This window comes from Mus caroli, unplaced genomic scaffold, assembly GCF_978045245.1.
Source record: "Mus caroli unplaced genomic scaffold, Mus_caroli_1 scaffold_7, whole genome shotgun sequence".
In the NCBI taxonomy this organism is placed as follows: domain Eukaryota; kingdom Metazoa; phylum Chordata; class Mammalia; order Rodentia; family Muridae; genus Mus; species Mus caroli.
Window position 1 is genome coordinate 144,090,899 of NW_028227262.1, and position 11,068 is coordinate 144,101,966.

The window sequence follows — 11,068 nt, forward strand, 5'->3', positions numbered from 1 at the left end:
TCTTGTGCTTCTGCTGAGACCCAAGCTTCAATGTTGTCTTATAGCAAACTGGAAGCACAGTTGGTGGAGCTTAAAAGGAAAACAAAAATTAAAGGGAAAAAAAAAATCCAAAGCTTCATTCTGATGCAAGAGATGAATAAAGATAACCAGTGCTTCAGTGATCAGTTGTTTTCCTGTGCTCCCTATCTTTGTCATTCCCCACTCCCACCCCCACCCTGTGAACTTCATCCCGATTGCTTGGAAATCTGAGCGCTTATGTGTTTACTGATTAGCAAAGCTGGGTGTGCTAATCCAATCGATCAATAGCAGACCTAGGCGGCAGTGCCTCCAAACTCCTGCATTTCCTTTCTGTTTCTCAGCTGCCTCTCAGATACGAAGTCCTTAAGCAGTGAAGGTGGCCACCTTCTTGACCATCAGGTTAGGCTAACTGACTGACTGTCTTTTAGTCTTCTTGTCCTGGGATTCTCTCTCCATGGTATAGGCTCAGTCAATGGCACATTCACAGACGGTAACCACTGGCAACTCAGGAGATAGATAAGTGTTTATGGGACCCAAGTTTCTTCTCTAGGGATACCTGCATTATCAAACCGCTGAAGGTCTCTATAGAGGAATTTGACTAATGTTAACATCTAGTCCACTTTAGTGTATGGATGCTGTTAGGACATCAGTACCTTTCAGATGTACTTCAGCTTTTTAGTTTTGGGGTTTCCAAAAGTATACGTTATCCCAGAATCGGTGGGAAGGGAAATAGCTCCATATAGCTTTTCCTGGACAGTGTAGTAATGAGTGCTCTTCTCTTGACAGGTACTACGCATCCAGGACTCTTTGTCAGATAAGCCCAGGGTGAGCACACTGTATGCGAACAACGGCTCTGTGCTTCAGGGCAGCACCGTGGCTTCTGTGTATCATAAGAGAATGCTCATAGGTACTATATTTCACAAAGCTCTGTACTGTGACCTCTAGATCTTTCTAAAACATCTTTATATTTGACAAGAGTAAAATTGTAATTTGTATGCTAAGGGGAACTGTAATTATTTACAATGACCAGTGATTGTATGTATGTTTTTTCTTATGGAGAAAAGTAAAGGAGTATAGAAACTTATATCCATGAAATCAAGAATCAAGTTAGTGAGTGGCAACCAGACACCCATGTGTCCTTTATTGTATATGCCCAACATCCTGTATACTCTGTGATGCGTAGGCTGTATCGGCTTACGTTTCCCATTCTCTTGATTTGTGCTCCTTGTTAACTGTTCACTAAAACCACCTCCTCTAGCTGTGATAGTCTGAGGCTTCTGCAGTCCACCGAGTAAAGAAGCAAATGGCTAACTATTACGATTCCCATTCTCTGTCTGTCTCCTATATGGTACCATCTTCCAGTCACAGATCCTGACCGATAACTCTCATCTTTAAACTCTAAAGCCTTGCTTGAACACAGATTTGCCGTACGGGGAGCAAGATTCTGGAAATCTGAAAACCCGCACCAGCTAGCTTGGTGCATGCTGTGCTCGTGTGTTTCTGTGAATAAGGCTTTTTATACCGATGCTTCCATTGTGTCACCAATCTTGGCTCTGAGTGTGTGATAGGGCCCTGGGACACTTACCTTCAGCCATGTTCATCTTCTCTACTAGTTAATAAACTCTTAGTAAGCAGCCTCCAGCTGATGGGCACCAATAAATCCAAAGTGAAAAAAAAATATGCCTAAATGGCATGTACTAATGGGCAAATCTAAATTTAATGTGATGAGAATAAAGGATTCCTTTCTTGGTTAAAACAACAAACAAACAAACAAATGATAACCAATGATTTGTGGTTGATTACCACCACCCTTCCTGTAGGGAACATCAAGACCAAGTTTTCTGCACAAAGATTTATTTGCCCCAGAGGGACAGATAAGGAACAAACACAGGAGATAGAGGAAGAGGGAGAAGGAGACAGCAACAATGGAGAGGGGGGAGAGACAAGGGAGAAGGGGAAGAGGTATTTATCCCACAGTGGGGGCGGTGGGGGTAGTGGGGGCGGTGGGGGTAGTGGGGGCGGTGGGGGTAGTGGGGGCGGTGGGGGTGGTGGGGGCAGTGGGGGCGGGGTGGGGAGAAGACTGTCTCTGACTACAGAGGATACAGGCATGGAGCACAGGCAAATGGTGATTATAAAGGTAAAATGGAAACCCTCCATATTAGGATGAGGTGTTTATTTATTAATTTTTATTTATTATTGGGGGAGTAATACAGGGTTTCTCTGTGTAACAGTCCTGGCTGTCCTTTGAATTCTTCTTGCAGACCAGGCTATCCTCAAACTCACAGAGATCCGACTGCCTCTGCCTCCTGCGTGCAGTGCTGGGATTAAAGGTGTATGCTACCACACAAGGTGATTAATTTTAGTTGGGCATGTTAATTTGGTGAGCCAAAGGGGACGTCTGATTGCTAGACTTCAATACTTTCATAGGTGAACCTTGGTAGTCAGCTTTGGGAGGAGAAGTGGCCAAATAAAGGAATAGATCTTGGGGACTGGCTTTAGGAATGTGATCTAACGATTTTTAGTAAGGCGGAGGGAATAGGAGAGAAGGGAGAGGCCTGCTAGAGCTACATTTGCCACATTAGAGCTTCGAGAGTACTGTCAACCCCTCCCACAAGGTGTTTCTGGTAATGGGGAATTAAGGAGACATGTTTATATTCTAAAGAACACTGCTTAGTTAAAAGTTTTGTAAATAGTTTATGCCAGGACAAAATAATACTCTTTACTTTTAACCTGTGCAATCATTTTTTTATTCAGACATTAAGATTTTATAACTTTCATTACTTCAAGGAAGGAATAGCCCAGCTGAATGTTAGAGGGAGATGTCATCTTTTAAGTTCCCAAACACAGCTGTATGTTGCTGAGAGCTCAGCTGTTCCACTCTTTGCCTTACAAGCATGAGGAACAAAATTTGATTCCCAACACCCACATAAAAGAGCTAGGTGTGTGGTTTGTATTTGTAATGCCAGCACCCGGGAAGGAGATTCCTGGTACTTTCTGGCTAAAAGCCTAGCATATTTAGTGTACTTTAGGCCAGTGAGAAGCTGCCTCAAACACCACCACCACCACCACCACATTGTAGTTGATGCCCTACAGAGCAACCCCAGAAGCTGTCTTCTGGCCTTCACGTACATATGCATGCAAGGATGCACAACTCCATGCATGCACAAAATGTAGTTATTGAGAAGACTCCAAATAAAACTAATGATTAAAAGCCATGCACACTTGTAACTCAGTCCATTTTGAAAAATATGGTCATTTCTTTTTTATCCTATGCATCATAACCACTGGATTATTTAACATTTGTCTATTAAGGCTTTAACTGAATAAAAGAAGCATAAGCTAAATCCAAGGGGAGTGGGATAGTGAACCATATCCTAGAAAATCCAGGATTTCAAAGAGCTGAATTCCCAGCTTAGGTTAAAGTCAGTGTGAAGTGGCCCCACATTCTACTCCGAGAAGCCTGAACAGACAGTTGCTTTGGCATTGAGAAAAACAGAAGGAAGAGATCAGATGTAGGTGAGAGATGCTAATCATATGTCTGCTATCACTCAGCTTCCCATTGAATGGTCAAAGCCATTCTGAAGCCCCAAGAAGTTGAGAGTAGATTGGTAGTTACCAGAGGCCAAGAGAGTAGGGGTTTTCTGGGGATGGAGGAGGGATGCTGAGGGGTTAATCATTGAGTTCTAAGTTACAGTTAAATAGAGTGAAGGAGATGAAGAGTGTTATTACCCAAGGCAATTGCTATCGATGACAGAAATGCTCTCTTATTTCAAAAAGCTTGGAGAAGGAATCATGAACATTTTCACCACCTAGAATGACCAATGTTTGAGGAAATATTTTCAGTCTGACTTAAATATTACACAAAGTATAATGCTTCAAAATATCACAGCAATAGAAGATAGCAAGTTATGAGCTTACTTATGCCATGTTAGTAAACTAACAAACACCCCCTTAGCAGAAACAAATGCAGGCCCTCTTGTGACTTTATACTATGTATTACAAAAACCCTTGGATCTCAGCATCCATCTTTGAATCTACTGAGGTCAAATAATTTGTTGCCTGTTGAGGTTATGCAGGCTGTAAGAAAATATCAGGTCAAAGCATACTCACATAAGGCAATGGATGACTGAGTGAGTCACGTGGAGCATAATCTAGACTTGTTTTTAAGAAACATATGCTCCGCCCAGGGAGTGGCACTATTAGAAGGTGTGGCCCTGTTGGAGTAGGTGTGCCACTGTGGGTGTGTGCTTTAAGACTCTCATCCTAGCTTCCTGGAAGGAGTATTCTGCTATCAGCCATCAGATGAAGACGTAGAACTCTCAGCTCCTCTTACACCATGCCGGCCTGGATGCTGCCATGTTCATGACTTGATGATAATGGACTGAACCACTGAAGCTGTAAGCCAGCCCCAATTAAATGTTGTCTTTATAAGATTTGCCTTGGTCGTGGTGTCTGTTCAGAGCAGTAAAACCCTAAGACACATATGGTTGTATCAGGTAGTAAGACTGGAAAAATGAGAACAAAAACAAAAACAAACAAACAGGAAAGGAAGGGGGTGAGGGACAAAGAGAGGAAGAGAAAGAAATGGATAAACTCTTCTTGAGTTTCATGCGTTTAGCAAATTGTATCTTAAATCTTGGGTATCCTAAGTTTTGGGCTAATATCCACTTATCAGTGAATACATATTGTGTGAGTTCTTTTGTGATTGTGTTACTTCACTCAAGATGATGCCCTCCAGGTCCATCCATTTGGCTAGGAATTTCATAAATTCATTCTTTTTAATAGCTGAGTAGTACTCCATTGTGTAAATGTACCATAATTTCTGTATCCATTCCTCTGTTGAGGGACATCTGGGTTCTTTCCAGCTTCTGGCTATTATAAATAGGGCTGCTATGAACATAGTGGAACATGTGTCCTTTTTACCGGTTGGGACATCTTCTGGATATATGCCCAGGAGAGGTATTGCTGGATCCTCCGGTAGTACTATGTCCAATTTTCTGAGGAACCGCCAGACTGATTTCCAGAGTGGTTGTACAAGCTTGCAATCCCACCAACAATGGAGGAGTGTTCCTCTTTCTCCACATCCTCGCCAGCAACTGCTGTCACCTGAATTTTTGATCTTAGCCATTCTGACTGGTGTGAGGTGGAATCTCAGGGTTGTTTTGATTTGCATTTCCCTGATGATTAAGGATGTTGAACATTTTTTCAGGTGTTTCTCTGCCATTCGGTATTCCTCAGGTGAGAATTCTTTGTTCAGTTCTGAGCCCCATTTTTTAATGGGGTTATTTGACTTTCTGGAGTCCACCTTCTTGAGTTCTTTATATATATTGGATATTAGTCCCTTATCTGATTTAGGATAGGTGAAGATCCTTTCCCAATCTGTTGGTGGTTTTTTTGTCTTATTGATGGTGTCTTTAGCCTTGCAGAAGCTTTGTAGTTTCATGAGGTCCCACTTGTCAATTCTCGATCTTACAGCACAAGCCATTACTGTTCTATTCAGGAATTTTTCCCCTGTGCCCATATCTTCAAGGCTTTTCCCCACTTTCTCCTCTATAAGTTTCAGTGTCTCTGGTTTTATGTGAAGTTCCTTGATCCACTTAGACTTGACCTTAGTACAAGGAGATAGGAAGACCAAAGTGTGGACACTGTGCACCTTCTTAGAATTGGGAACAAAACACCCAGGGAAGGAGTTACAGAGACAAAGTTCGTAGCGGTGATGAAAGGATGGACCATTTAGAGACTGCCGTATCCAGGGATCCATCCCATAATCAACTTCTAAACGCTGACACCATTGCATACACTAGCAAGATTTTGCTGAAAGGACCCAAATATAGCTGTCTCTTGTGAGACGATGCTGGGGCCTAGCAAACACAGGAGTGGATGTTCACAGTCAGCTATTGGATGTATCACAGGGCTCCCAATGGAGAAGCTAGAGAAAGTACCCAAGGAGCTAAAGGGATCTGCAACCCTATTGTTGGAACAACATGATGTACTAACCAGAACCCTGGAGCTCTTGTCTCTAGCTGCATATGTATCGAAAGATGGCCTAGTCAGCCATCAATGGAAAGAGAGGCCCATTGGACTTGCAAACTTTATATGCCCCAATATAGGGGAATGCCAGGGCCAAAAGAATGGGAATGGGTGGGTAGGGAAGTGGGGGGCGCTATGGGGGACTTTTGGGATAGCATTGGAAACGTAATTGAGGAAAATATGTAATAAAAATATTAAATAAATAAATAAATAAAAGTTAAAAAAAAATAAAAAAAATAAAAAAAAAAGAAATGGATAAACTCAACGAGAGATGATACAGAGCTAGAGACAGAGAAATGAGAGCTAGCCCATGGGAGAGTATATGCAAGAAAATGATATACTTAACAGAAAACGTAGACATGCACATCTGAGAGAGACATGGTGGCTAAAGTAAGGGATTTAGCTTGTGACAAATTGAAATCTGAGAAGAAAGGAATAAAGAATTTGTAAAAAAATAAGTGACCACATTGCAAATTAGAAATACATATCATATCTTGGTAAAATTGCAGAATATCAAATCCAAAGTCTTCAGAAAGAGTCAGAGGCAAAAAGCCTGGCATCATCAAGAAGAAAACATTACCACGGTCAAAAGGGAAACCCCAGAAGGTCCAACAACTTCAGGGTCTTCTGGAGTGTATGCGAAGTGTGTGTGTCGGTACCTTCAGAGTCCAGAGGAAGGTATCCGATCCTGTGCAGCTGGAGATACAAGCAGTCATGTACAGCTCAGCACAGGAGCTGGGAATGGAACTTAGCTACTCTACAAAAGCAGTGTACATTCTTAACCACGGAAACATTCTGACAAGCTTCCTGGAGAGCCCTGAAAAATGGTCACCCTGTTTCTAATGAAAACTTTGAATAAAGGATGACTTATATAGAGAGATATAAGAATGAAGACACAAATAAATTGTCATAATAGAGCACTGGTTTAAATTATGTTCATTAGGTATTGGTATATATAGAAAATTTAAAAATATATAAGTAGGATACAAATAAAAGCAAACCATATCAAGTAGAGGTAATATAATAAAAACTTTTACCAATCTTTTGAGGGCACACTTTTTTTTTTCTAACTAACGAAGATCATATTCAAGTATTGATTCCATACTGGGCAGACAGTGAATACAATAATGTATGCTGACTGGTTACAAATCAACTGAATTTTGCCTCAATTTTCTAAATATTCTATAAAATTATCTTATTTGGAAGTTATTAGAAATTTATTTTGAGAGTAAACAGCATTTCTAAATAACCTAATGGGCCAAAAAGGTTTTACAACAGAAGATGAATGGAAATGATTCTAGAATGGGATTTGAACTCGACCTGGTGACATATCACTGTAGTCCTTACATGGAGGGAACAGAAATAAGTTTATAAGTCTAACACCAGCCTGGGCTACATAGTGGGATCCTGTGTAAATTTTAATGAAACAATAAAAATGTCCTATAATTAAAACTTACAGAAAGCAGCCGAAATTCAACTTAAGTTAATCTTATATCCATTCATAGTAGAAAAGAAGACCAATGGTACCAAATCAAGCATTGTTTAGCTGAGAGAAAAGAACAGTAAACCAAGCCCAAAGAAAGTTCAAGAAAGAAAACAGTAAGAACAAAACTAAGGTTCTCCAAAAAGGCTGCATCAATGCTAACTTCCTGGTGTCCTCTCCTCTATCAAAGATGGGTGACCTGTGTAAAAATAGAATGTTCCAGAAATGTTCAGTGACTACTGAAGCCACATCACAAAAATCTCCACAATTTCTGCTTGCTCATAAAAACTGCAAATCCTACAGTTTCGATTGGTTTCAGAAGCTATGTTCTGGATTAATTCTTTAATGATAGCTTGTACAACTAGTGAGACAGAGAAATCAATATATAATGGAAATATTCAACAGTTGTTATATGTTTATTCCTTAGGAAAATTAACAATAGCTAAAACAAAAATAATGCTCATTTGATGAGATGTACAAGAAAAAAATTTCAAATGTATGGTGTCAGAAATGACAAATAAAATGTGCAGAAGTTATAAGTTGGCACTAGAGAGATAGAAAAGTTGATAAATTATGCCAATAAATTTTGAAATTTTAGGAAATAAAAATAACTAGAAAACTATAACTTTATTAATTACTGATGAATTTGTCATTATAACAAACAGAATAGAAAATCAGTGCCTTAAAATGTATATTTATTTCTCTTTAAGAGTACTAGGGAACCACATTTTTTATTAATTTATTCATCTATTCACTTTACATCTGGATCGCAGCCCCTCCCTCCTCTCCTTCCCATCCCAGCCTCACACACCTCCTTCCTCCATTCTCCTCCTGGCCTTCTCCTCAGAGATGGGGAAGCCCCTCACGGATACCAACCTGCCCTGACACATCAAGTGACAGCAGGACTAAGCACATCCTCTCCCACGGAGGCCAGGCAAGGCAATCCAGTTAGGGAAAGGGGATCCAAAGTCAGGGAACAGAGTCAGAGACAGCCCCTGCTCCAACTGTTAGGGGAACCCCATAAAGAACAAGCTACACTTCTGCTACACATGCGTAGAGGACCTAAGTCCAGTCCATGTGTGCATGCTCTTTGGTTGGTGGTTCAGTCTCTGTGAGCCTCTGGGACTGTTGGGAACTAAAAAGGGGGCCCTGTGGAAGAGGGGGAAGGGCAAACCCACACACTGCCAGAGTTTTACCTATTCTCTGGTCTGTCAGGTGTGGGAGGGCTACTATCTACCTTCCACTCATCCCCGGGTGAGCATCTAAGCCTCTGACCCACTCTTCAGGGAGTGGCCAAGGGGCAGCCCTACCTGGGAACCCAGGAGCTACTTTGCAAAAGCCACCAGGGTTATAGGAGAGAGGGATGAGGGAAGAGGTTCCCAACACCGGCGAGAGTGAGTGCAGCAGATCTTTACTGGAGCACAGGAAGGCCTTCTAACAGGAGATTAGAAATGGCTCATTAGTCTCTAGATGGTCCATCCTTTCATCTCAGCTCCAAACTTTGTCTCTGTAACTCCTTCCATGGGTATTTTGTTCCCAATTCTAAGAAGGGGCAAAGTGTCCACACTTTGGACTTCGTTCTTCTTGAGTCTCATGTATTTTGCAAATTGCATCTTGTATCTTGGGTATTCTAAGTTTCTGGGCCACTTATCCACTTATCAGTGAGTACATATCATGTGAGTTCTTTTGTGATTGGGTTACTTCACTCAGGATGATGCCCTCCAGGTCAATCCATTTGCCTAGGAATTTCATAAATTCATTCTTTTTAATGGCTGAGTAGTACTCCATTGTGTAAATATACCACATTTTCTATATCCATTCCTCTGTTGAGGGACATCTGGGATCCATCCCATAATCAGCCTCCAAACACTGACACCATTGCATACACCAGCAAGATTTTGCTGAAAGGACCCTGATATAACTGTCTCTTGTGAGGCTATGCTGGGACCTGGCAAACACAGAAGTGGATGCTCACAGTCAGCTATTGGATGGAACACAGGGTCCCTAATGGAGGAGCTAGAGAAAGTACCCAAGGAGCTAAAGGGTTCTGCAGCCCTATAGGTCTCTAGCTGCATATGTATGAGAAGATGGCCTAGTCAGCCATCATTGGGACGAGAGGCCCCTTGGTCTTGCAAACTTTATATGCCTCAGTACAGGGGAATACCAGGGCCAAGAAGTGGGAGTGGGTGGGTAGGGGAGTTGGGGGGAGTGTATGGGGGACTTTTGGGATAACATTTGAAATGTAAATGAAGAAAATACCTAATAAAAATTATTTTAAAAAAAGAAAGAAAGAAATGGCTCATTAGGAGAAAGCCTTCCCATTCTCCAAGCATAGTGGGCCTTGATGAGCAGAGACATTCTATGGTTTTAGAGCTTTATTATAGAAAGGCAGGGAGAAAGAGAGAAGGGGGGAAAGGCTAGAGAGAAAGAGAGTAAGAGCAAGAGAAAAGAGGAGAGAAGAAGACAAAGAGAGAGGAGAGAAGACAAAAAGAGGAGAGAAGGGTAAGAGTTAGGGGTAAGAGGGAGACAAGACAGAGAGAAGTAAGAGGAGCAAGAGAGCAAGGTGGGGCTGAACAGCCTTTTTTATGGTCTTTACTGTTGCTAGGTAACTGGGGAGGAGTTTAGCCTGAAGGTCAGAAGCTTGGGCTATTGTATACATGACTTCTAGCCATGCTTCTCTTGTGGGGGAGTCTACCACAGTGTAACATTCACAGTAAGTGGTCTTCTTCATGCTGCTGCTACCATCCATATAGGTGGTTGAAGTTATCTTCACTGTAAGAGAAGCAGAAAAACATGAGAAAAGATGTAAAGGAGCAATAAAGCCCAGAACCAGAGTCTTAATTAGGGTTTTGCGGCTGTGAACAGACAACATGACCAAGGCAACTCTTATAAGGACATCATTTAATTGGGGCTAGCTCAGGTTCAGAGATTCAGTCTTGTATCATCAAGGTGGGAACATGTCAGCATCCAGGCAGGCATGGTATAGGAGATGCTTAGAGTTCTGCATCTTCATCTGAAGGCTGCTAAGAAAATACTGGCTTCCAGGCAGCTAGGACCAGGGTATTAAAGCCCATGACCACAGTGACACACTTATTCCAGCAAGGCCACACCTCCTGATAGTGCCACTCTCTGGGTCAAGCATATTCAAACCATCACAACCAGGAATGGTATCCATCATCTATCCTTTCCAGTGCTAAAAGCTAATCAGAAGGCCATATCTGACAGCCAAGAAAGATAGATGTCATACAACTAGAGAGAAATATGCTTAAGAGGCGCAGAATAAATTTTAGTGAATAATTCATCTGTATCTCACACATTCAATTCTTCATTTTCCTCCAAGTTCTGTCTAATTCTTCCCCGCAGCACAAAGTACAAAAACCACTCTTTCGTGTTCTAATGTCCAGATAGGCCCAGATGTGGCTAAAGTTACAAGCCTAGAAGGAAGAAACCTTGTCTTCAACACGTGCAAATTGCAATAGTTGAGTGTGACCTCTAGACCTGCAATGGTCAGTTTTAATAATATATAAAAATGAATGC

At 41.6% G+C, this 11,068-nt stretch overlaps 1 protein-coding gene across 1 annotated transcript in view; it reads left to right on the forward strand.

The window, feature by feature from the left end:
* Positions 1 to 1,332, forward strand: part of Pon3 (paraoxonase 3) — a 29,193-nt gene extending 27,861 nt beyond the window's left edge. Inside the window, exon 9 of the mRNA XM_021164664.3 lies at positions 805 to 1,332. Coding sequence (XP_021020323.1) covers positions 805 to 963 — 159 coding nt within the window. The 3' untranslated portion in view covers positions 964 to 1,332. The remainder of the gene's footprint in view (positions 1 to 804) is intronic.
* Positions 1,333 to 11,068: the final 9,736 nt, after the last annotated feature.